The following is a 25,815-nucleotide window of genomic DNA, read 5'->3' on the forward strand; positions in this document are numbered from 1 at the left end:
ATTTTAATACTAGTCAAAGTCTTATTAACTGGTCTTTTGCATGAGTGAGTCTTCTGAATAGTAGGTCAGTTTTAGAAGTTTACAACATTTAAAAAGCTTCTGTAGGACTTATGTGGTTGAATAAGTTGATCATGAAAATGTTAATTAAAAGTTATTTCAACTGAAAGAAAATAAGCATCTTTAGTTTAGTGTGTTTGTGTAAGTGAATACTAAAAATTTGTGCATGTCAGGTTGTTTTTTCCTGGGGTATGAATGAGTTATGTGTGTGGATGTTGAGCTTGATTAGGAGAAATGATTACTTGGGTGAGTCAGACTTTCCCTCCAGCACCCCGAAACTAAAACAAAACAAAAGGAAATTCTTTTCTCTCCTCACCAAGTCATAGTTGCAGAAAAGACCAAAGAACCAGTGCATACTTTGATTAAAGTTTGCTTACTTTTCTGAACCTTTGTTCACTTTTGATATGGTTCCTTTACTGATAGTAAAGCTGTTCTCAGGAGACAGTCATTGTCTCCATTAGAGATTGGGCTTGGGTGTAACAGGGACTTGACTGTGGTGTCTTAAACACTCGGGATCTTCTGTTTTCATGTAAAAGAAGTCTGGAAGTTGGATATCTGTGACTGTTGGAGGCTCCTCAAAGTAAGTCTTCGCTGCCTTTCATCTTCTGCTCTGTTTTGTAGCTTTGTAGTTGACTCATAGTCTAAGATGGCTGCTCGGGCTCCAATTTTTGTATTTGTCCTTGGGTCAGTAGGAAGGAGAAAAGGAAGTGGGAAGAAGACCAAATACAGTGCCCGCTAGGAAGGAGTCTTCTCTGAAGTCCCCACCCAGTACTTCTTTATACATCTCATTGGCCAGAACTTTACTGCATGGCCACATGCAATGGCACTAGGAAATAGAATCTCTGAGCTGAGCACAGTGGAACTCTGAATGACACTGGGGTTCTGTAACCTAAGGGGAAAGGGGAAGTGGAGTTTGTTAGCAACCATGAGGCTCTGCCATATTCATTTTGCCAACATTGAACTATTTATATACATTGAACTATTATTATAGCTGGTATATTTAACTAGATATTGGAGTTAAAACATTAGGAAAAACCTTCTTCTTTTATATGAGGGTCTCTAGGCTTCTGCGAGACATGGGAACATAAATGGTTATTTGTAATGCGACTGGTTATTTCTGTACAGACTTAAATAGATATAATCTACCAAAAAGAAGATAATGGCCTATAAGATATACAGAGAGCTAATTGAGCTCTAGGGGAGAACTGATTCATATATAGTGGCTCATTTACAATTTAACATTAAATAGTAAACAGGATATGATATTTACAAGTATATTTTATTTCAAAAAGGAGGTCCTGTGCCTGACTTTTTGCAGCATCAAATGTAAATAGATATGTAATTTTTTTTAAAGGAGTCATACACTCTCATAATCAAGTGATCCTTTTCCTTGTGCCTACAGAGCCAGTCAAATGAAAAAAACAAGATGTATTCAGTGAATAATTACTGGAGCAGATGATAAGGGTCATGAAGTGTTAGAGTTTGCAATTTTGTTAGAAATAACCCAACACACTTCCATATTTGGTGGATACTTGTTTCCATGAATTCATGGAGTAAGGCCCCTGACCTGACAAGTTAGTGGTTTGTAAACAGACTGGAACTCTCATCAGTTTCCACTACTGTTTTCAGCTGCCCTTTTGCGGGAAGGTAAAGCCGGTGAGAGACGTCCTTTGGTCTTCTCCTTTTCCTATACATGATAAGGTCCAGTATGTTAATAGGGGATCTGTCTAGTGGTTTTCATCCTGTGTTTCCCTTGTCTTTGGCTGTGGTCCTGGAGGGGAGGGAGAAAGCAGGGGACCCAGAACTTGTTTTGTTTTCAGCCATTCATTAGATGAAATAATGTCTACCTTTTAAAGCTGTCATGCATAACCTATAAAAACTGTTCCTGGCTTTGAAAGCAGTGGTTATTATACTTGGTGGACATGGCTCACCTCACCACTTTTGTAGGAATAACGATTTTGTGAGTTTTTGCAGCATAATCTTCAAAACTTAAGTCAATATTGGCTATATTGTCAGCTATGAAGTGTTTATTTGTGTTCCTTCTATGTTGTAGTTACTTTATTAGATGCTAAAAATCAAAGAAAATTTGATTTCAATTAAAAGAGATGTTCAGACTAGTAACCAGGGTAGTGGGTAGACTGTGTGTATGTTAGGAAGATGTAAATACTGCTAGATAAAGTGCTCACGGATGTGGAGGTGTTTCTCTAAGTCTGGCAGTGAGTGGAGCACCTTACGCCCATTTATAATGATATGGCCAAGAATAACGCATACTTAGCTCCAAAGCTGTGTTTCCAAAGGAAGTGAATATACTGATAGTGTATGACTTTAAGACATTAAAAAAGACTTAGTTCTTTAAAAACTGACTAAAGTGATGAATGTGTTCTTTTGTGATTCAGTCATTCCAGCACTAAAATAAAAAGTGAAACAGTTCTCTGTGGCCCTCAAGACTCCCCAGGGGGAGTTACAGTTTGTTTTGCAGAAATATCTAGAGCTTCACATTTCTGTGGGTTTATAGCTTATAGAATCATAGTATGTAGCTAAGAGGAGGCACCCAAATATTAATAAGATTAATAAATTATGCAGAGTAAGAAAATGCTCTTATTTTAAGTTAACACATGACATTAAGAAATTACTTAAGGATTGCATGAGAATATTTTTCTGTCTCAGGGTTATAAGAAAATGAGTTTGAAACACATACATGTAGTTGACCCCCAGGGATAACTCTGTGTGTGTGTGTGTGTGTGTGTGTGTGTGTGTGTGTGTGTGTATTTTAAAAAATTGATATAGTTGTACAAGTAGGGACAACTTTATCTCTCTTCCCAGCTTTCATGAATGTGTAGTGTAGAGTAGGTGTTTAATAAAAATTGACAGAGTGAAGAAATTAAGAAAAATCATCATCTTTGTATAGGTAGTCTATCTGTTCTTCCTGGTGCAGTGTGCAAAAAAATTCTGTTAAAGAAAAAATCCTGTAAGATGAACTCCGAGTGTGAGACAGCTGTCTAACTTCTGGAGAACTTGCCATTCAGTATTTAATGTTTTAACCATTCATTTATTCATGTTGAAAAGAAAACAGTGTGAATAACTCTCTTACATTTTTATTTTAAGCAGTACTTTCATATCTTCAAAGTAGATAATTTTCATATTTTTACAGTATTTTTATAATAAAGAATAATTTTTAAAAACTGTTCTCCTATTTCACTCCTCCCTAAGTCCCAATCCTCAGAGAGAACTAACTTTAGTTTTTAGCAGCCTATTCTGTCTTTATGTTGCTATTCTGCTGTCCCTTGATTTATCAGTTGTAACTATTCCTGTTATAGAAGAAAAGCATTTAATACTTTATAGTATACCTCATTTTACCTATCCTTACTCCCAGCATGATTATGTTGCAGTTTTAATTCAAATCAGTATTGTTTATGTTGCTTAAGTACTGGTATGTAATTAATGGTTTGTTTTCCTGAGTTAAGTGGTCATCTTTACATTTGTTTTGTGGATCTTTTTATTTTAGTTGACCTTACTTGTTAACTCTTTTCCTTCCATTTGCTGTGCCTCCCCCATCTGTCACTGATTTTACTGAACTTGTAGGCACATGAATTGACCACACTGAGGAGGGTTTTGGAATTCCCCTACCCTTGTCTTCTCTCTTCCATTGTTGCTTTGGAGAAACCTGATGACTGTTCTGAATGCTGTTACTGTACATGGACCAGCTTTTTCTTTCTAGAGACTTTCATGATTTTTCTGTATTGTGAAGTTTTACAAGAACATTTTGGAGCTTTGTTTTTCTTCTCTCACTGGGTTCAGTTGGGCTTATCAATATGGAGACTCTTATCCTTCAAGTTTAATAAATAATTCTGGTTTTTTTTGATCATTTGTCTTCCTGCTATTTTTCTTTCTTTTTAGAACTCTTGTTATGTATTATCTTTTCTCCCCTGTTGTTCAATTCTTTTCCTTCTCTTTCTGCCTTCTGGGAGATTGCTTTGACCTTATTACAATCTGATTTTTTTTTTTTAATATTTATTTTTAATTTTGTTTAGAGACAGGGTCATACTCTGTTGCCCAGGCCGGAATGCAGTGGTGCAATCATAGCTGACTGCTACCTTGGCCTCCTGGGCTCAAGGGATCCTCCCACTTCCATATTACAAGTAGTTGAGACTATAGGCGCCTACCACCACATCCAGCTAATGTTTTTGATTTTTTGTTTAGATGGAGATCTCTCTATGTTGCCCAGGCTGGTCTTGAATTCCTGAGCTCAAGCAATCCTCCCACTTCAGCCTCCCAAAGTGCTGGAATTATAGGTGTGAACCACTACACGAGGGCTTGATTTGATTTTTTAAATTTCAGAATGTATTTTTAGCAATTATTTTTGTGTTTTCTTTATTTATTTTTATTTTCTTACTGTGTCCCTGAAATAAGAATGTCTTATGTTTCTTTCAAGGAAGATTGAAGATAAGTAATGTAAGGTATACATCAATGAATTTGACTAAAAGCTGTCACAAAACTCACACGAGTAATCTTAACCATTTTTAGTGGCATTGATAGAAGCCTAACTCATGCTTGCTGTACTAGCCAAGTAGGAGTCCCCATAAAGAAGAAACTTAAAAAAAACAATGAACTTGAATTTAATATATTCTAGATGTATTTTTTTAAAGCATCTTAAGGAAAGGATCAGTCCTTATTAGACTTCCTTACACTTAACTTTTGTTAAATCTTTTAGGCACATATGGGTAAGACATGGAGCATGGACTTGGTCTGTCACTGGACAGGTCCGACAATTAGCATTCATTGAATTCCTCCACCCCCCTCCCTGCCCCTGTGGTTGGAGGATTTTCCTTGTCAAAAGCTTTCCAGGGCCTCTCCAGAGAGAGACACTGGGGAAGACTCTCACTGAGGCTTCTCCACTTCCTAGTGGAATAGGCCTTAGCAGTTTTACCATCATCGGTCTCTGTCAGGTTGGGGTTTTCTGGCAATACTGTTACCTTGACCCCTTACTGATGCCATGTGACATTTATAATGAACGGGTTTCCCTGGAGTCCTTTGGAATTGGACCTTCTCCTGTGGCTTTTGTCTCTTTCTTGGCACCAGGCCTGGTGGAGTCTTTGTCTATCCCCAGCAACTTCTGCTTCACAACCTTGGCAGGGCTTCTTCTATGAGACAGGCTTGGAGGTGGGGTGAGTCTCTTTGCTCTGAAGTACTTTCCTGGCTCCCAGGCTGCATACCCACCAACTCTGTCTTGAGGATGCGTGAATATTTATGTTGGAGGTGCTTAGTTTTCTTTGGCTCTTCTCACATACGAGAAGGGACCCCAAGAAAACCAGAATTATTTTTTGGAGGGCAGGCCCCTTGTAGTACAGGCTTCCCCTACTAGGTAAGTATTCTAGAAACCCATTGCATCAGTGTACCAGCTAGGGTTGTTGCGAGAGACGGTACTCAGCTTCAGTGAATTTTTTTTGAAGAGTCTTTCAACGTGTTTGCTCATTTTATGTTGGGTGATTTATGAAAAAACCTGCCCACACCATGCTGAGTGTTCAGTAGTAGTTAACCAAAAAATGGCATGATCCCCATGCCTCACCCTCCCTATTCACCTGATTTTGCCCCAAGCGACTCTTTTTTTTTCCTCAGTGAAAAAGAGTTCTCAGAGGGAAACTTTTGTGGATATAGAAGACGTGAAACTAAAAACGGCAGAAGCACTAAAAGATATCATAATTGATGAGTTCAAAAACTGTTTTGGGCAGGTGGAAAAGTGTCTCAATAGGAGTATTGCATCAAACGAAGAGTACTTTGAAAGTGACTGAAGTTTAAACATAGAAAAATAAATACACAATTTTTTAATAAATAAATTCTGGATTTTTGGGGTTCTCCCCTCATACTTCATACTCAGTTTGCAGGATTCTGCCATTTTTCACGCATCAGAGGGTTAAGCTTTTGCAGTCTCTCTCATTGCAGCAGATTACTGAAGACTGAATGCATATCTTTGCATCCTCCTAAAGTGTTTGCTGGAGTTTCATTTTCTGTGTACATGTTTTATGGTCCAGGAGACAGATAGTCATTTAATTAGCTGTTTCCACCTCTTGGTGCTTGCTCACTGCACGTTGATCTCATTCTCTTAGGTCAGCTTCCTCTACATAGCAGGAAACCAGCACGCCATGGTTCTCAGACTTGCATTTCAGACTTTTGCTCCAGAAAGGGACTGAACTATGATCTGTGTGGGTCCACGTTCAAAAATCCTAAGCCTGTGACTGTTTCATGGGTCAGGTGCTCATCTCTAATCACCCATAACCACCCCTAATTGAATATTTTTATGGGCCAGGGATTGTTCTAAACACTTTACACATTTTGTAGTACTGAAATCTGCAAACGACAATATGAGGCAGGCATAGATGAAAAATTGCATTGTGTCCTGCCCTGTATCACACACCTGGTGCGTGCCCGCACAAGGATTTGAAACTCGGGCATTTGACTTTGGTGCCCTCAACCACTGCCCTGTGTGCAGTATAACTTGCTGACTCTAAAGATAATGGACCTAACATACCAATAGCTCCAAGGCTCCCCGAGGGCTGCAGCCTACGGGCTGGGAATGACTCATTGAAAGGCTTAGAACGGGCTGTATTACAGAAGTAGACTGCATGGGGAAATCTCAGTTTCCACAGTGAGAGGCGGAAAGGAAACATTCCTCCCACCCCTCTGCTTTGTGCTGCGGCCGTGGGGTGCTTCAGAACACCTGGCCCTTGTGATAGTGGAGAGGATTCCCTGCTACTTGCGTACTCCCTGAAGATGTGGCTCAACCAGAATATGGTATTCTCACGTGGTTACAAGTGGGACTGCTATGTTTGTATGCGAGGAGAAGGGTGGCTGCCCTCTGGACTTCTCTTGGGAAATCATACCAAGCTGCCCATTCTAACAGCTGGTCTGCAGTTCTCTGTTCTTTATAAATAATTGCTTTTAAGTACTTCTATAGGTTGCATATTATAGTTTTCTCACAGTGACAGTGACTTATGTCATTATGAGGGGCAAAACAAAAGGCAATTTTTTGGTTGTAACTTTTTTTTCTCTCTCCCCAAGATTATCCAGAAGGCAGTAATTCAAGTGATTATCTTATTCAAACAACAACGTATCTTCCGGAAAACTTCACGTATTCACCAAACCTCCCCTGTCCAGAAAAACTGCCTTATATGCGTAAGTGTGATCTAATTTTGACTTAATTGTTTACTTGTGTTACAACATACAATAAAATCATAAAAACCACATGGTTTGAGCACATCAGGGTCAAATCATTGCGGCAGGTGCAAATGTTTGTATTATACAGGACATTGTTTGATTTTTTTTTTTTTTTTTTTGCAAAGCACTTTTTGGAGGGAGATGATTGAAAAGCTGAAGGAAAATACAAAAGAGAAAATGACAAATACTTATATTTCTTCCACCCAGATTTAAAAACTAATACTTTGACTTACCTCCAAATTCTTTTAAAATGGTATTTAGGAGACTAGTTTGTGGTATCTTTTTAAACACAAAGTAAGCCAAAGTCCTTTCTGACCCCCATCTGCAGGGCTAGTTCCCCGCCCCTCCCTCAGAAGTCACCTCACCTCTGTTGTGAGTGTGGTGTGTGTTATTACTGGTTGTACAAAGACCTTTTTTTTTCATAGGTGGGTGTATATATAGAGTTTCAAAGATATAATTTGTGACTCTATATTGTTTCAAAGGAGAATTTATGTAAATGGTCTTACACATTTACTCCTGTAGCTTGCCTTTTTTGGCTTAATTTTTTGAGAATTAACCATGTTGTTACATATAGATCTAGTTTATTTTCCATAACTATTATTGTATAGCATGTCTTCGTTTAGATGTGCCACATTTCATTTACCTGTTTCCCTGCGAATGGACATTTAGGTTGTTTCTTCTCTATTGCTATCACATTTTTGTTTGTTTTTTGCTACAATGAACATAATATAGATTTTCCTGTACATGTATGCTTGTGCACCTGAGGGTTGATGACTAGGGGTGGAATTACTGGGTAGGTTGACTCAGTATTTCCAGATTTGTCAAATTGCTCTTGAAAGCAGTTGTACGAAACTTATGTCCCTAGCAGCAAAGCATGAGTGTACCATTTTGGTATTGATGGATTTTTACATTTTTGCTAGCCTGATAGATTAACAAATGATATCTCATTGTTTCAGTTTTCTCATTTTCCTCATTACTGGTGGGGTTGAGACACTTTTCACGTGTTTGTGTTTCTAAATTTTCTCTGCTGTGACTCGCTCCATCAAGGGCTGCATCAGTCTCCTTTGATTATTAGGTGTATGTCCTGCTCTCTAGGAGTTCTTTATATTTTGGCAGTGACCCAGTGTCACTATGCATGGTGTAAGTGTTTTTTCACAGTCCAGGCCTGTCTTTTTATTTTGTTTATGGAGTTTTTTATTTTAGGGAAGTTTAAAATTATAACATTTTCAAGTGTATCAATCACTTTAGTTAAGGTTTCTGCTCTTTTTTTTTTTTTTTTTTGGTCTAAAGAAAGTTTTTATTACCCCAAGGCCTACATACAAATACTTTCTTTCCTTCTAATAATTTTTTAATTTTGTTTTTATTTTTGTTTTTTTGTGTTGGGCCTCACTCTGCTGCCCAAGCTGGAGTGCAGTGGCACGATCACGGCTCACCACAGCCTCGACCTCTTAGGCTCAGATGAGCCTTCTGCCTTAGCCTCTTGAGTAACTGGGAATACAGGCCCGTACCATAATGCCTGGCTAATTAAAAAAAAAATGTTTATAGATATGAAGTCTTACTATGTTGCCCAGGCTGGTCTTGATCTCCTGGGTTCAAGCAATCTTCCCACCTCTGCCTCTCAAAGTGTTGGGATTACATGCGTGACCCCCTATGACTGGCATTCATTTTGCTTTTAAATTTTGTATATAATATATGTGTGACCAAGCTACTGTACTTTAAATATATATATATTTGAAATTATGAAGATACCATATTATTATTATTATTTTTTAAACACTATACTGTACTCTCAATACTCAGAAACCACCACAGCTATTATTTTGGCATTTTTCCTTTGTATATTTCCCCTTTCTCCCACCCCATGATTTTAAGCAAACTTTGTACTTATAAGTTTGTATCTTGATTTTTATATGATAATTTAAATAAACATCTTTGTTAATTGCTTATCCCTGTGTTCTAAGTGTGTTTTTTTATGTCTTTACATGAGTTGTTTAAATTGAAGAAATTAGCCTTTCTTATCATATTTGTAGGATTTTTTTTCTTTTTGAGTTGGAGTCTCACTCCAACTGGAGTACAGTGGCACGCTCCTGGCCACCGCAGCCTCGACCCACTGGGCTCTGGCGATCCTTCCACCTCAGCCTTCCAAGTAGCCAGAATTACAGGCGCGCGCTACCACGCCCAGCTAATTTTTGATTTATTGTAGAGATGAGGTCTCACCAAGTTGCCTGGGCGGGTCTTCAACCCGTGGGCTCAGGCAATCCACTCACCTCGTTCTCCCAAAGCTCTGGGATTACAGGCTAAGCTACTGAGCCCGGCGGATTTTTAAAAATTTATTGTTGATTGGTATTATATATCTGTAATAAAAAGAAAGAGTGACCTTTCTTTTATTCTAAGGCCATGATTTTCAAACTTAAGGGCACACCAGAATCACCTGGACAGTCTTATATAGCACAGCTTGCTAGTCCCACCCTCAAACTTTTGGGTTCAGCAGGTCTGGAGGAGGCCTGTGAATGTGCATTTCTGACAAGTTCTGAGAGGTGATGCTGATGACCCTTGGGCCCCACTCTGAGACTCACTGATCTAGAGCAGCCAACCTTGTCCCTAACTGCACAATAGAAACACTATTTTATATTTTTCGGATTTCTTGGGCCCAACTCCTAAGTTTTTGATTTTATCAGTCTAACTTGGGCCCTGGGTGCTGGTATTAAAAAAAAAAAAAAATTATTGGGTGAATCTAATCTTGCTATTTATTTGCTGTCCCATGATGGAGAATAAAGCTCGGTGGTTTTTGTGGCTGTCATTGCTTTATTGTTGCAGTCTTGTTTTCCTAAAAATGAATATTCTTGACTATACAATACTGAAGCCACTGGGAATGTTCTGTTGATATATTGATTATAATAATTTTATGTTCATAATTTGCATACTCAAGTCTTTGTTGTTTTAGGAAATCTTTCTGCTTTTGGATTAGTTGCCATTTTCTTTAATGAGTACTTTATGTGTACTCATTAACTCTGTTTAGAAGCACCTGCTTGCGGGCTCTCCTCCAGCCTACGGCTTGCTGCATCATCTACAATAGTGCTTGAGCGATTGCATGTGCTGCTGCTCCTTCAATCTGCTTTCCTCGGAGTCTTGTATTCTTTTATATGAAAGATCCCACAGGCCGGTTGTGGTAGTTAACACCTGTAATCCCAGCACTTTGGAAGGCAGAGGTGTGAGGATTGTTTGAGCCCAAGAATTCAAGACCAGTCTGGGCAATGTAGTGAGACCTTGTCTCTACAAAAAATAGAAAAATTAGCTAGGTCTGATGGTGCGCAGCTGTAGTCCAAGCTACTTGGGAAACTAAGGCAGAAGGATCACCTGAGCCAAGAGGCATGATTGTGCCACTGCACCCCAGCCTGCACAACAGAGTGAGGTGCCACCAACCTACCCCCCACAAAAGATGATCATGCAAGTGTGACCATCTTTTCACAGCAGGCTCTCTGATGGGCTGCCAGCTTTGAGTCCAGTACCAATCCTGTATCCAGTAAGTGGTGGCCAAGGTGACAGGGTTATTTGGTAGAAAATACAGCCACATACAGACAACACTTTAGAAAGGAACCATGGATACAGCTTCTGCCAAGAGAGCCTTTCATGAGCTGCCCAGCAGAGCCCTTTACTAGTTGTGTGACCCCTGCACAGTGGAGCCTCAGTTTACCTATCTGTAAAACCTGGTATTCTCATATTACCTTCAGGGTGTTGTGAGGATAGAATGAAGCATGGTGATCCTTTGGCCTCAGCCTCCCAAGAAGCTGGGGCTACAGGCATGTGTCACCATGCCTGGCTAATTTTTAAAATTTTTTTGTAGAGACAAGGTTTCTCTGTGTTGCCCAAGCTGGTCTTCTCAAACTCCTGGGCTCAAGCAATCCTCTTAAAGTACTGGAGTTACAGGCTTGAGCCACTGTGCCTGGCTCCTTCTTTCTACTTTTGATTGACGGAACCAGACCTTACCATGATCGAGGGAATAAAAAACCTAGGAGAAATGTGGGGAGTTAAGAAGTTTATTCTTAGCTATGCATCCATCCTTGTTTTGTTTTAATTAACAGGATATTTTCCATTGATGAGAGAGAGCAATACAATAAAATACCTAAGTATAAAGCCTTATTATGCTATCACACAAAATAATTGAATGATAGTTTTCTAAATAGTAGTTAGAAGGGATGTGTAAAAATAAAATCTACTGGGATGAAAACCATTCAACTATGAGTGATATTTACTTACAATCACCAAAAGTGAAAAGGCTTAATCTTGGTGTGTTTGATTATCTCGCTGTAAGTTCTTTCTGATATTTCACTCGTGTAGCAATGGAACCACTGGTACTGGATTTCCATAAGATAAAGTGTGACTTTTCAAATTGGAATTCAGATAAAATGCAGTCCTTGGATTTCAGCAGTGTTTCATATTTGATAGTGGTCAATTACGCTGCCAAATCTATTTTAATATGTATTCTTTATATGAAGAGCATGAGTGAATACTTCTTTGTTATTGTTAGTATTTATAGGTTACCTAGAGAGCAAATCCACTTTCAGCTGTATTGAATTTATGTAAGAGTCTTTGTACTAACAAAGCAAAATGGAAGTTTCACCTTATGTAGAACTAAAAAATAATAAGTGCTTAGTGTAGATGTTTTGATTTTGATTTTTCATGGCGGGGGAGGGTTAGAAGGTGAAAAGGAAAGAGACTTCAATGAGGGGGGCAGTGTCAGAATTGAAAGCCAGTCAGTCCTAGGTGACTGTGATTCCGGGTGTGGACACAGAGTTGGGTGTACAGTGATGATGTACAGGACATCTGTCAGTGCATGGGGCTGGATTTTAGAAGGTAGTGTGGCTAAAAGTCATGAACTTCAAAGGAGGCCAATTTGTGGAAGAAGGAAGTAGATGATTACTTGTATGGTGTAGGTTTAAGTCTGCAGAATACCTTCTTTTATGCTGGGCTCCAGGATTCTAGACCTAGGAGAGTGAGAATACCTTTCATTTAGCACAGTTTAAAAGGAAGGAGTCTGTTTACTTCAGAGAAGAGCCAGAAGAGAGGGGTGGTATGCTAGAAAAAACATTGAGGTACAGTATCAGAAATTTCTAGGCAACTGAATGGTTCTGGAAAACACATTTGGAAAGGAGGCATATATAATAACCCATACTTTCTTGGCAGAATGTCACCAGTGTTATAGTGGCTTTGGGGAACAAGAAAGAAGCAGTACATTAAATGTACACATTGTAGGGCATTTCCCTGTGGCAGCCCGCTAAACCTGAATGAATGTGTGTCTCATAATTAAGGAAATATGGTGGTTGTGAATTATGACTTTGAAGGATGTTGTCAGCTTCTCAATAGTCAGGGAGTAGGAAAACAACTTGTAAGAATGTAATAAAATGTGTAAGGCCCCTAGGAGTGGACCAGAGGTCCATTGGGTGGATTATGAGGCAAAGCTGGGAACACATAGCAAAATCTGTTACCTGGAGTTTACAGTTAGTCATTCAGTAAAGCAAGAGAGAACCGTAAGCAATGGAGGAAAACAGGGGTTGAGAACTGTATACAATGGTCAGATTAGGAGACGAGAACTGGGCTGTCCAGGGCACTGTTGTTTTGGGCCATCTACATGTTGGGCACCTTTTGCACAAATGTCCAAAGACACGTTTTAGCACCTGATGGAGCCAGGGAGTGAAAATACAGGTGGAGGAAGCAGGGTGAGACAGGAGTCTTCCTACTGATTCATTCATTCATTCATCCTGTTTCTGGGCATTGCACTTGGCATTGGGGATGTGTGACTAACACTCTGTCTTATGTTTAAAATGCTCAGGTTTGGTCACCTCAAGAATTGTTGAGTGAGAAATCGTTTGTTAAGAAGTTATAAAATTCTAGAAATTGACAAGCTTAAGTAAAGCATGTGAAATAGGCAGTGTCTGTCATTGGCTTCAAAGGGATTAGAAAGGAAAGAGATGACCGATGGCTGGATGACTCAGTTCAGCCTCAGAGCTGTACTCAGGAGGCAACGGAGAGGGTAAGAGGAGGGACTGTCTCATCTTATCAAAAAATTATTTTCTGGCTTTGGAGAGGAATTCACCCTAAGGGACATTTCTAGGGGGAAGTTCAGGTCTTTCTCTGACATTATCATCAGAGCCTTTGAGTTCTGCACATTTAAAATCCTGAGGGTAAGATGAGACAAAAGCCAAAGTATCCAGAATTAGGCTATAGATACCAACAAATGTATATATATAGGCTCTAGACTAAGTGAAGTAGTCATTTAAAACTGCTGATTAATAAAGAAAACAACTCTCTGCCTGGAGATTGTATGCCTTAAATTTTACTTGAAATGTAAGAAAGGTGTAAATATAGGTAACTGATCTGTATTGAGTATTTGCTATTTTAAGAATTATATTTTAGCAGAACATATAGTTTTTTGAATCACATGCCTGACATACATGCCTGACAGACCCTAACCCGTTCAGTTCCAACTTCTCCACGTGGGAGGTATTGTTGCCTAACTTGCAAATTTAGCCTTAGGAAATTATAGTAAATGTCCTACATAACCAATGGTGCAACTAAGTTGCTCTCACACATGACAGAAGCAGTTTGGCACAGGAGACTGAACGGTAGCTCACAGCTGACTTGAATTCCCTGCTCTTCACCTTGACCCTGTAGGTCCTTAGTGGTCCCTCCTCTCTCCAGGTGCCCAGTTCTCCAGCTCTTTCTAACTCCAGCCTCACCTTCTAAATAGTGAAGATCAGTGTTTGGTAAATTATATTATTATTATTATTATTTTTTTTTTTGAGTTGGAGTCTCACTCCATTGCCCAGACTGGAGTGCAGTGGCCGCTCCTGGCCACCGCAGCCTCGACCTGCTGGGCTCTGGCGGTCCTTCCGCCTCGGCCTTCCAAGTAGCTGGAACTACAGGCGCGCGCTACCACGCCCAGCTAATTTTTTGATTTATTGTAGAGATGAGGTTTCGCCAAGTTGCCCAGGCGGGTCTTGAACCCGCGGGCTCAGGCAATCCACTCACCTCAGCCTCCCAAGGCGCGGGATTACAGGCTGAGCCACTGAGCCTGGCTGGTAAATTATATTATTTACACGTCTTTGCTGATTGTGATTATACTACCGGCTAAATGGATTTGTCAGTGTGTTGTTTTTTGACCTTTAAATCTCAATCTCAAAGCACTTGCTTTCAGTTGAAAATCTCAGATTTAGCACAGGCAGAGAATGAAGGTTGGGTATCCTCTGTGAAGCCCAGTGAATCCTTTTTCTTCACTTGCCCTTGAAATCTTAGCACATGAAGTAAAGGTTCTGCCTGTCTACTACACCCAGGCTGGAGTGTAGTGGCACCATCATAGCCACTGCAGCCTTGTCTGCTGGGCTCAGGTGATTCTTCTGCCTCAGACTTCCAAGTAGCTGAGACAACAGCCACGCCACCATGCCCAGCTAATTTTTGATTTATTGCAGAGGCAAGATCTTGCCATGTTGCCCAGGCTGATCTTAAACTCTTAGACTCAGGCAGTCCTCCCGCCTCAGCATCCCACAGTGCTAGGATTATGGACGTGAGCTACCGTGCTGGCCGTGATCGCTTCTTTACAAGTAAAGAAAGATGTTTGCTGTTTTGACTTCATTCATAGTAGTTGGTTTCCCAATGCTTTCTGAAAGCATTGGCACACTTTCATGAATGAAACCTGAAGGGAACACCAGTACATAAAAGAGATCAAAGTAGCCATATTGGGGCACCCCCGGTCTTCTCTCCCCCAACCACAGGCTTCCTGAGAGAGGTTCCTTCCTGAGTACAGTTTGGAAACCATATCACCACCAGCTCGTCTGTGGAGTGTGTCCTCCTGGCCATCCTTTCTCTGAGATGTCCCTTTCCCTTCCCTTCCCATGGGCAGGAATCATTTCCCTAATACCACTCCTGACCCCCAATAATTAGTGTTTATTCTTTCTCCTTTCTCTCTCTCTGATTACACCTTCACTGTTCCCAATGGTGACAATGCTATTTCCCCCCCCCCCAGCTTCAGTACAGTGACATTGCTGTTACTCTTGATAGGACAGCCTCACACCACTGGGTCATCTTTGGCCTTTGGCCAGCAAAGCATTAGAATTTCAGAGCCAAGAGCAACAGGCAGGTAGGAAAGCTGCCAACGGACTCCCGGGGGTGTGGGCAGAGGAGGCAGTCAGGAAGAAGGCAGACTCATGGTGCCTTGGACATGGGGATCGCTGGGGACACAGGAAGCCCTCCCCATCTAGGAGGTGGATACAGGGCCTGTATCTCGCCAGCGCAAATGCGTTGGAGATGAAAATTAAACTGCAAATGATGCTGGAGAAAACTGCTGACAATAATGATGATTATAGCTGTTGAAGCAATAAAGCTGGAGAAAAGACAAAAAATGTGGTTGAACAGTGTATAAAGAATACCAACTTCAGTTACTTATATGAACTGCTTATTATTTAGCCTAATTACTATCATTTTAGCAATCGTGCATACTGTTAAATGCATCAGATTTATTTGTGTGCATCTTATTTGATTACAGTGCTAGCTTCTGTTTTTGTCAGCTGAGTCATGATAGTCTATACTTCTGTTGCCAGATCAGTCTTACGTTTGACTTACCCTTTCTCGGCTAGTTCATAGATTTCTCTTTCCTTTAGGTAAATTGGACTTTTCTAAGATGAGCTAGTTTGCATATCTGGTCACACTCAAGGGTGGGGGTTTGGTTATAAAAGACCACAAATATTGTCAGTAGAACAGGCAGACATTTGAAGATTGTGAATTTTTTTCTGAGCTTACTGGGAAACATAGGCATTTGCATTTCAAATACTTCTCTCTAGCATACCTCAGTGCTGAGTAGAGGCTGCTGACAGTTTCTGCAGAGTCACTATGGGATGGGAAGAGATGTTGCTGTGAAAATCTTATAGACTGGTGGGAGGAAAGAGGCCCTCTGGAGAGGAAATGAGTGGGTTTGTTTGTTTTGTTTGTTTGGTTTTGAGTCAAGGTCTCACTCTGTTGCCTAGGCTGGAGTGCAGTGGCACAGTCACGACTCATTGCAGCCTCAACCTTATGGCACAAGTGATTCTCCTGCCTCAGCCTCCTGACTAGCTGGGACTACAGGTGTGTGTCACCACACCCAGCTAATTTTTTGATCTTTGTTATAGAGATGACGTCTCACTGTGTTGTCCAGGCTGGACTTGATCTCCTGGCTCAAGTGTTCCTCCTGCCTTAACCTCCTAAAGTGCTGGGATGACAGGCCTGAGCCTCCATGCCTGGCTGGGAATGAGTGTTTTTATGAGAAATCATGGCCACAGGAGGCTCAGAAGACTTGAAATGGGAAATCTTAATATTTGTTGGTTTGTGTTTTGAGATGAGGAGGCTGAAGAGAAAAGTTTGACCGGAGTTACTCTCTAGAGCAGTTTGTACCTGTTTGGAAGTTAACAGGTGACATTGAAACTGCTAAAAGCTATTCTGTAGTTTATTCCACTAGCCTTTTGTATACTGCTCTCAGTGACATTGAAAGTATTGAGGGTAGCATCACTTTGAAGGAATGTTAGTGATCACGCACCTATTTTAATTCTCAGATGAAGACCCAGAGACTTCTTGATTCTTAGTTCTGTTTTTGACTGGATTGATAGAAGTGGTTTTCCATCTAAGATGTATTCCTATTTCAGTGGTATACATCAGAATAACCATTAGTAAAACCCTCCAGTAATATTGTGTATTTGTTGACTTGGAGAGTGAGTACCCTGTTAGAGCAGGAGCATCTTAGAAGTTCATCGTTTTTCAGCTTTGTATACCAAGGGGCCCGGTGCATAGTAAGTGCTCAAAATAAATGCATTGAATTGTGTATGCAAACTCCCTCTCTTAAGAAATGTAAGTAGATGGAGTGATTGTAGCTAGCATTGGTTGGGTGTGCCTATTACCTGGCACAGCACTTGATCCTTCACACAGGTGATTTCATCTAATGGATACATCCGCCTTGGGAGGCAGGCATCACTGTCTTACTTATAGAGGCACAAAGAGGTTAGATAATTTTCCCGGTAGTAGACAGAAGCTAGGATTTAGCTCCTGGTCAATCCAGCTGCTTATTTAACTCTTAAGTACTGTGTCATCATGCCCTCTATGCTGAATGTGTTGAAATTAAGTGCAGTTTTAAAATATTCAAATAGTTGTTAAATTGCAATGACATGCTAAGTTGTAATGACATGCAAACATTTTCCAAAGAATTTAAAAATATTCAGTAGATTGCTCAGAAGCAAAACGTTTAAGAAAAATAATTTGATTTTCTTTGGCTGTTTTATCAAACGTAGTATGGTGACCATACAATTTATCATCGAAACTAAATGTGAGAGAGCTGCTATGGATATAGTGATAGCAGGATAAATCATCCCGTCCTTGGAACTAAGTTTTGCCATCACCCTGTTGATTGTCATTTGTCCTACTTGGGTCTTTGAGGCCAACAACAACAAAATTAAAACAATTCTTCACATTTTTAACTTATAGGGGGATTCCTCAATGTCAATGTAAGCGAAGTCAGTTTTGATGAAATTCATCAGCTCTTCTCCAAGGATTTAGATATTGAGCCGGGAGGTCACTGGAGGCCTAAAGACTGTAAACCCAGATGGAAGGTGAGGTAAATTCTTTTCATAAGTGACTTGACTATTACTATGAACTTGAGAAAAAAAGTGCTTGATTCAAAACACAGAGTCAAATGCCTTTAAATCTTGACAAAATTAAGACATCACAATTTTTGTATTTAATATATAGTATTTACAGTTCAAATGTGATTTAATGGTGTTACTTGTGAAGACTGTAAATGCATCTATGCATATACAGAATACTGGGGATGCCAAAAAAAGTGGTGAACACCTTTTAAGAAATGTTAAGAAAAGTTTGCAGGCAGTGGTAGCTGGTGGGGTGTACAGAATATCAAAAAGGCTACCTGATCCCAAACCAGGCGTTGTGAGGACTAGTGGGAGGCTCAAACTTCACCTGTTCAGTGACCACTTATGTACCTAATTCTGAATTGTACCCCACATCTTTCAAATAAAATTTAAAAAGAGGGAGAAAAAAAGAAATGCCTGGATGCTGATGGTAATCACTTTGAACACCTCTTGTAATTGCAGAAGTCAAACATGACTTGTATTCGTCTTATTGAGTATTGCAATTTTAACAGTTTTTTCCTTTCTTAAAATGTGTATACATTGTTTTTTACACCCTTTTGTGTGTGGTCTTTTGGAGTTCCTGGTAATAAATGTGTGACTTGAGTTTGGGTTGGAAAACAGATTTTTTTTTTGTTGTTGTTCTGTTCTGTTTGGAAGAGAGGCTGTGAGTTCTCTGCCTCCTGCAGCTGTCCCTAATGATTCCTGACACCTGCGGGCAGAGTCCCACCTATTTCTGGAACCTGGAGAACTCCTGGAAGGATATTCATATCCTGATTTTCAGTTGGGTTTGGCATTGGGGTTTTCATGCTCTATTTGTCAGCGTCTAAGAATTCTTAAGAGACTGCTCAGAGGTCACTGGGGAACTTGAAAGGGAGGTCGTGGTCTCTTCACTTTTGTTTCAGAAGGCAGAGCCCAAGCTTTCAATCTTTTCAGTATGTCAGAATTCTATTTAATGTTTTGGTTAAAAAAACTGTAAGGAGTTGGATCTGCTCCTGCTGCTTTAAAAAAAATTAAAATCGTGATTTAAACCAGAGCTGCTTTCAATACTATGGAATTGGTTAATAAATGCATATTCATGATTCATGTAATGTACTTGAGTAAGAAACAGCATTTATGTCACTCAATTGAAAACTACAGCTGATTAAATCAAATGTTATTTCCTAACGGATTGTGAAGTAACCTTGATCTGAAAACAGTTCAATTTCTTTTTTTAAATATTAGTATTCTTCTAGAATATTTGTATGTTAGTACAAAAAAAAAATCACTGGTAGGAAGGAAAGTTGTATGCTGTTAAACGCTTGAAAAAGACCCTCTGGCTTTATCAACCTGAACTCTTTGTGTTTGGGGATGTGTATTGTTTACGTCTATATCCCTGACACAGAGTATATTGTCTTATGTTAGGTAAGCACTAAATGCATTTTTGTTGAATGGACTTTATAAGACAAATAAATGTCTTTTTGGCCTTGTTACAAATGATTAAGTAAATAGTCAGCTTTCTCATTGCCTTGAACGACTTGTGACACTGTTTAAATGGATTCTAGTACCAATTTTAGCAAAACATTCTATTTTATAATCGTCTTATGCTGTTTCTCAGATCAGACTCATTAAGTAAATGAGTACCTTCATATTTCTTGATTGATTTTCCTCACAGTTGTTTCTGTATAAAATGTGGCCCACTTTACATACATTCCACTTTTTAAAAATGGCCTGGGCAAAGAAATTACTTTTAACACTTGGGCGATGAATGTGTGTGTTGAATGCTAATGGAAGAAAAAGCACACTCAGCCACAAAAGTGGTGGGACAGGTGGCACTCGGAACTCAGACGGATACTCATATGGGACACAACGTGCCCCTCAGGTGTGCCTGGTAGCATACTAGTGGAATAATTTGGGATAGGGAAAGTTAAGTATTCTTGTCCTTTTTCCAGTGGGCTATATTAGACGATTTTAGATTTTATAATTTGTTTTGTTTTCATTTTCTGGGAGACAGGTATATCACATGAGTAGTTCTTACTTAGGGATAGTAGTAGACTGTAAATGCCACGTGAGTGAATAGGTAACGGGACTGAAAGGAGTTCATGGGAGCAAACTAATTCAGGGATCTAAGAATTTGCATGTTTAGGAACTATATGATAATGTGACTTTTACTTCATCTTTCAGCAAACCCTTCTTAGAATTTAGTCTCTAGTTCTGAGCTATGCAGCTAAAGGTATGAGAGGAGTTTCAGAGATTATTCAGAAGTAAGCTATATGCATATAAATATTGTATAAGTATAAACTCACTAAATAATTAATTTCTCCCCCTACCCTTCCCTGCCTGTTTACAATCTGATAATGTTCCATTCTAATAGTGGAAGAGTTGAGAGAAAGGGAAAGAAAAATAACTAGATTTATGTTAAACATCTGCTGTCAACTTGATTCTTAATATTTGAGGCTTTTTCTTTTCTTTTTTTTTTTAATAAAAAGATACAGCCAAGTTCATTGATGTCCAGTTAATTTGAACTAAGATCTTCCAAAACTAGTGATTGTTGCATGTGTGAGTGGATGATTTCAGCACAGGTTGGGCACCTTATAGGAGCAAGTTTATTTCTACAAGGAAGGTTGAAAGAGGAAGATGATAATGCTTTTCAAGTCATCAAAAGTGAAGTTGGCTCACGCCTGTAATCCCAGCACTTTGGAAGGCTGAGGCAAGAGGATTTCTTGAACCCAGGAGTCTGCGACCAGCCTCAGCAACATAGTGAGACTTCATCTCTACAAAAAACTTGAAAAATTAGTTGAGTGTGGTGGTGTGTGCCTGTAGTCCCATCTACTCAGAAGCTGAGGTGAGAGGATCGCCTGAGCCCAGGATATTGAGGATGTGGTGATTAGTGACTGTGCCACTGCACTCCATCCTGCGCAATAGAGTGACACCTCAACTCAAAACAAACAAAGTGAAGTGTTTACCTGGGACAGTGTCTTTCCATTCAGAGTTCAGGTGGAGGGTTTGGACAACTTTGATCTAAAACCTCCAGGTTGAAAGAACCAGGCAGCTGCTTGATGCTGTTATCTACTCAGGGGTCTGGAGTTTGATTTGTAGTCTAAGGTTCCTCAGAGATGGGTATTAGCCACCTGTTTCAGAACTGCTTGAGGCATTTGGTAAAAATGCAGATTCTTGAACTCAGTCTTCAGAACATTCTGATTCTATTGGTGGGGAGGGGTAAGAACTTGCCTTTTTTATCAGTTGCCTCCTGTTTGAGAATCACTCCTGTGGACAGTGGAAATGAAGAGAAAGAGGAAGATGGAACTGAAAACGCTGAAGGAGAATGAGGGCTGGCTATCTTATGCTTCCTCAGTGGCAAATAGCTAGATTCACCTGAAGGTAACCAGGTCTAAAGCCGTGTCATTTAGGGACACTGTAGCTGGTGGTGTGCTGGAAGTTTTAAACTGGGACAGAACCTTGGTGGGAGAAATGGATGTGGTAAAAATTTTTTCTGGATGATCTTCTCAGAAAATAAGCAAGGAAAAAAAAAAGGTGCATACAATTGGTTAGACTAGTGAGTTTAAAGTGGGCGCAAACTGGTGGGACTCGGTGGCTCAGCTTGTAATCACAGCACTTTGGGAGCACGAGGTGAGTGGATTGCCTGAGCCCCTGTGTTCGAGACCAGTCCAGGCAACTTGGCGAGACCTCGTCTCTACAATAAATCAAAACATTAGCTTGGTATGGTAGTGTGCACCTGTAGTTCCGACTACTTGGAGGGCTGAGGCGGAAGGATCACCAGAGCCCAGCAGGTCAATGCTGAGGTGGCCGTGAGTGTGCCACGGCACTCCAGCCTGGGCGACAGAGTGAGACTCCAACTCAAAAATAAATAAATAAAATAAAGTGGGCACAAACTGAAGGGAATGATTTTCCTTAGACAAGAGGTGGTGAGGAGATTCAGGAAGATGAAGTGTTGTTTCTTCAGGAGATAATCACTAGACGTTCTGTCTCCACTGGTGATGCAGTAACATGAGAGTGGCCCACACAGCACATTAGTGCACATAGAAAAAGAATGTCCTACAACAAAGCCTGTTAAATCTCAAAATAAATGATTATACACGGAGATCTTCTTTTTCTAGACAGTATATTAGAAACTATTGAGAATGTTGTTCCACAAGAAGGGATATGCCAAATGAATTTTAAGAGATTGTTCAGCTTTATTTTCATAAAAAAATTAGCTTTAGACATATCACATATTCACAATCTTTGATAACTGTCTTATTAAAATTTCGACATTTATTTGCTATTAAAATGTCAGCTTATTTGAATTTGCCAAGATACTGGTAATTTCTTTCTCTTATAACATTCTCAGTTTCCTTATAAGATTTTTTTAAAAGATGGTATTTAAGTTCTTCATTGAAGAAATTTCTGCATTGGGGTGACAACTTTGCCTTGTTTATCCCTATATGTTTAACTATTCACTCAGTCTGATTATATTTAATTAATATGGATTGTCTTTCATATGGACTCTGCAGCCACTTGGTAATTTCTTCCCTTAAATATCTATAATTTGCCTTAACTGCTTTTATAGCCTGTTTACATTATATCATAGGCAACTAACTTGTAACCAGATGCAAAACCAGGAAGGACAGGCTTGACCTTTATTTTACTAGAAGTTGTCACACTGATAAACTTTAGGTAAGGACAGTGGCAAGGATACGTACTCACCAGCTAACTCCTTGCTTCCCTTTCTTACTTTTCATAGCAGTTTCTGATCCTAAGAGTAAACCTAGGGGCCCCTGAATTGGTTTGGCCATTGTATTGTTTTGGTAATTCCTTGAATGATCCTGCCATGGCTATGGAAGCCCAGCAGGAAGTTACTCAGTAGGGAGTTCCCACTGCCATTGGCAGCCATCATTGTGGTACAAGGGAATCTTGAATACCGGGCCTGGTGATCCTCAGACCCTTGTGCCAAGACATACCATATGGGAATGGGATCCCAAGTGGGGCTGTCAGAGGGACCAGAACCACTTTAGTTTCTACCACTTATCTAGTAAGCAATCATTAGTACAAACATGAAAGTCTCAGCCATGTAGTAGCCATGGTCTTTTTTTGCTATCCCATTAGCATTAAGGGAAAATGAGTGTTCGGAGTTTCTAGCTTAGACACCTTCCATTTTACTAAACCGTCTGTTGTTCTGTTTTTAAATAAAACTATTTAAATACTTTTAAAATTTCTCCCATATATGATCCTGGTAATATAAAATACACAGAGAAATGTTACTATTTTGTGCTGATGATAACTAATGGCATGTCTTGATTTTGTAATTAGGATTAAGTCCAAATTTTACACATTCTCAATTATTTGCATTTATTCATTTATTAGTAATATTTTTTGGGTATAGGAAAAATTTTAGTCCATCCTTGATTTAATATTCTTTTTTTGTTATTAAACATTTTTTTATTTTAAAATTGTGGGGTATAGTTAAGGGTTAGGTATACAGATATGCATCGTTCCAGCACCTTTGTTGATAAGGGGTGTTCCCCCGACCCCAGACAGATACTGACTACCGTTAATCCCATCTCCCTTCCCCTCCCTGCTCCCCCTCATAGTCTCCCACCACTGTCAATCCTTTTCTTATAGTATTACAATAGATGTTCAAGATCCACTTATGAGTGAGAACATGTAATACTCAGATCTATGTTTCTGAGAGATCACTCAGTATTATAAACTCTAGTTCCATCCAGGTTGCTGCGAAATTCATGATTTTGTTCTTTTTTTGTGACTGCGTACTATATTCTTTTTTTTTTTTTTCGAGTTGGAGTCTCTCTCTGTCGCCTAGGCTAGAGTGCAGTGGCACACTCTTGGCCACCACAGTGTCGACCCACTGGGCTCTAGGAATCCTTCCACCTCAGCCTTCCAAGTAGCCTTCTAGGCACACGCTACCATGCCCAGCTATATATTGTAGAGACGAGGCCTTGCCAAGTTCTCTGGGCTGGTCTCGAGCCTGTGGGCATAGGCAGTCCACTTGCCTCAGCCTCCCAAATTGCTGAGATTACAGGCTGAGCCACCAAGCCCAACTGATTTAATATTCTTATATAATTTTCTGTTGCCACCAGCTTAGATTGGGTATTTTAAAAATTTGAGATATATGGAGTGACATGGCATTTTAGTTAGATATAATTTCATTGTTACATTTTTTGAAAATCTAATGACTTTGGAATTTATGATCTGTAGAAAACTGTTTGAATTTCATATTTTCTTAGAAAATTCACAATTATAATAAAGCCAGCTTAGCTAATAAAAATAATCTTGAAAATATTTTAGCCTTTTCAAGGGCAAAATCTGAATTGTAAGGAGACCTAGATTGTATGACAAAGTGTAGATCCAAGAAGCAGAGGACTGTAGTAAGTGATAGTTGATGATCATTAACTTATTCCCATATTATATTAAAACATTTTATATATGGTATTTTTTAGTCTTGGGTTTGAGAGTTTCATTAATTTATTTATTATATTAGAAGAAAGATTGATGTACTAAGAAGCCATTTTCATTTCCTAATGGATGTTTTTTCCTTTACTTTTTGGATGAGAACAAATTTCTTTGGTTTATTAAGGAAACATTTCTATGCTGCTTATGTTGTCTTTTTTGTTAAGCTTAATATTCTAAGAATTTTGTTACTATATCATTTTAAACTGAATATTATCCTACTCCTAAAATAAATTTACAAAATATATTAAAAGCTTAATTGTGCATTTTGAGTAAATGAAAAATATTAACTTTTTAATCAAACTTCATGTGTATTTTGTAGTAATATGATGTATCTTTTGATTACTTTAGTAGGTTATGGCTGGAACCCCATGTATGAAGATTTTGGTTTCTGTTATATTTCTTAAAAATATCCCTAGGCCAGAGAAACCATATGTAAGCTAGTAGATATAGAAGTGGAACTTCTTTTAAATCCAGTTTAAAATTTAAAAAATTATTATTTATGACCTCTAAAACTTAGAAGTTGCTCATGTGACACATTCGTCTTTCTCACTTCTCATACCCAATCCATAGCTAAATCCTGTTATTTTACCCCTTAAAGGTTTTGAAAAATCCATAGACTTCTCTTCTTCTTCACCCTCACCTAAGTTTAAGCTACCATTACCTCTTGCCTTGGCTATTATGTTAATTGCCTGACCAGCTCCCTGAATTCATTTTTGGTCTTCTCCCGTCTAGCCTTCATACTGCCACCAAAGTCGTCTTTGCATTCACCAACTCTGGCTTATCGCTCTTTTTAAAATCCTTCACCGATTTCCCACAGTGTTCATGGGTTAAAGACCACATTCCTGAGAACGGCTTTCAGAACCCACTAGCATCTCCCAGCTTCACAAAATCCTGCACAGCAAGAAGGCACGTGTGTCTGTGTGCTTACTGCTCTGTCTGGCAAAAATATTCATGAGGGTGTGACTTTACAGTGGTCAGACATTTTCAAGGATTGGTTTTTACCTTTACCTCTAGGATCTGCTGCTATATTTGTTGACATATGTGAATATTTTGTTTTAAAGGTGGCAGTTCTCATTCCTTTTCGTAATCGCCATGAACATCTTCCAATTTTTTTCTTGCACCTGATTCCAATGCTTCAGAAACAGCGGCTGGAGTTTGCCTTTTATGTCATTGAACAGGTGAGAATATTTTTCAAAATAGTCATCAAGTATACTAGATTTGAACTCTTAGCTATGGTTTGATTAAAAATGTTTAGCTTAGGATTAGTTTATATTAATTAGGTAACTCAAATTATTGGTTTTATAGTTGAGTAAAATTACATTTTAGATTGCACTTGTATTTTTTTCTTATAATAATTATAGCTTTTTATAGTAACAGATCAAATGAGTTGCTCAGCAGTTACTTTTGAATTTAGTATAATAGCCTTGATATTCTAAAC

General features: G+C 39.2%; 1 protein-coding gene across 7 annotated transcripts in view; it reads left to right on the top strand.

The window, feature by feature from the left end:
- B4GALT6 (beta-1,4-galactosyltransferase 6) overlaps positions 1 to 25,815 on the top strand; it is a 78,860-nt gene that overhangs the window by 17,795 nt on the left and 35,250 nt on the right. For 6 of the 7 annotated variants that reach the window (XM_021706636.1, XM_008073385.2, XM_008073382.1 and 3 more), the window contains 3 exons: positions 7,114 to 7,227; positions 17,770 to 17,894; positions 25,439 to 25,555. In XM_021706636.1, coding sequence (XP_021562311.1) covers positions 7,114 to 7,227; positions 17,770 to 17,894; positions 25,439 to 25,555 — 356 coding nt within the window. The remainder of the gene's footprint in view (positions 1 to 7,113; positions 7,228 to 17,769; positions 17,895 to 25,438; positions 25,556 to 25,815) is intronic. The other variant, XM_021706635.1, reaches the window with a different exon arrangement.

This window comes from Carlito syrichta, unplaced genomic scaffold (assembly GCF_000164805.1).
Source record: "Carlito syrichta isolate Samal-C Ts95f unplaced genomic scaffold, Tarsius_syrichta-2.0.1 Scaffold315831, whole genome shotgun sequence".
In the NCBI taxonomy this organism is placed as follows: domain Eukaryota; kingdom Metazoa; phylum Chordata; class Mammalia; order Primates; family Tarsiidae; genus Carlito; species Carlito syrichta.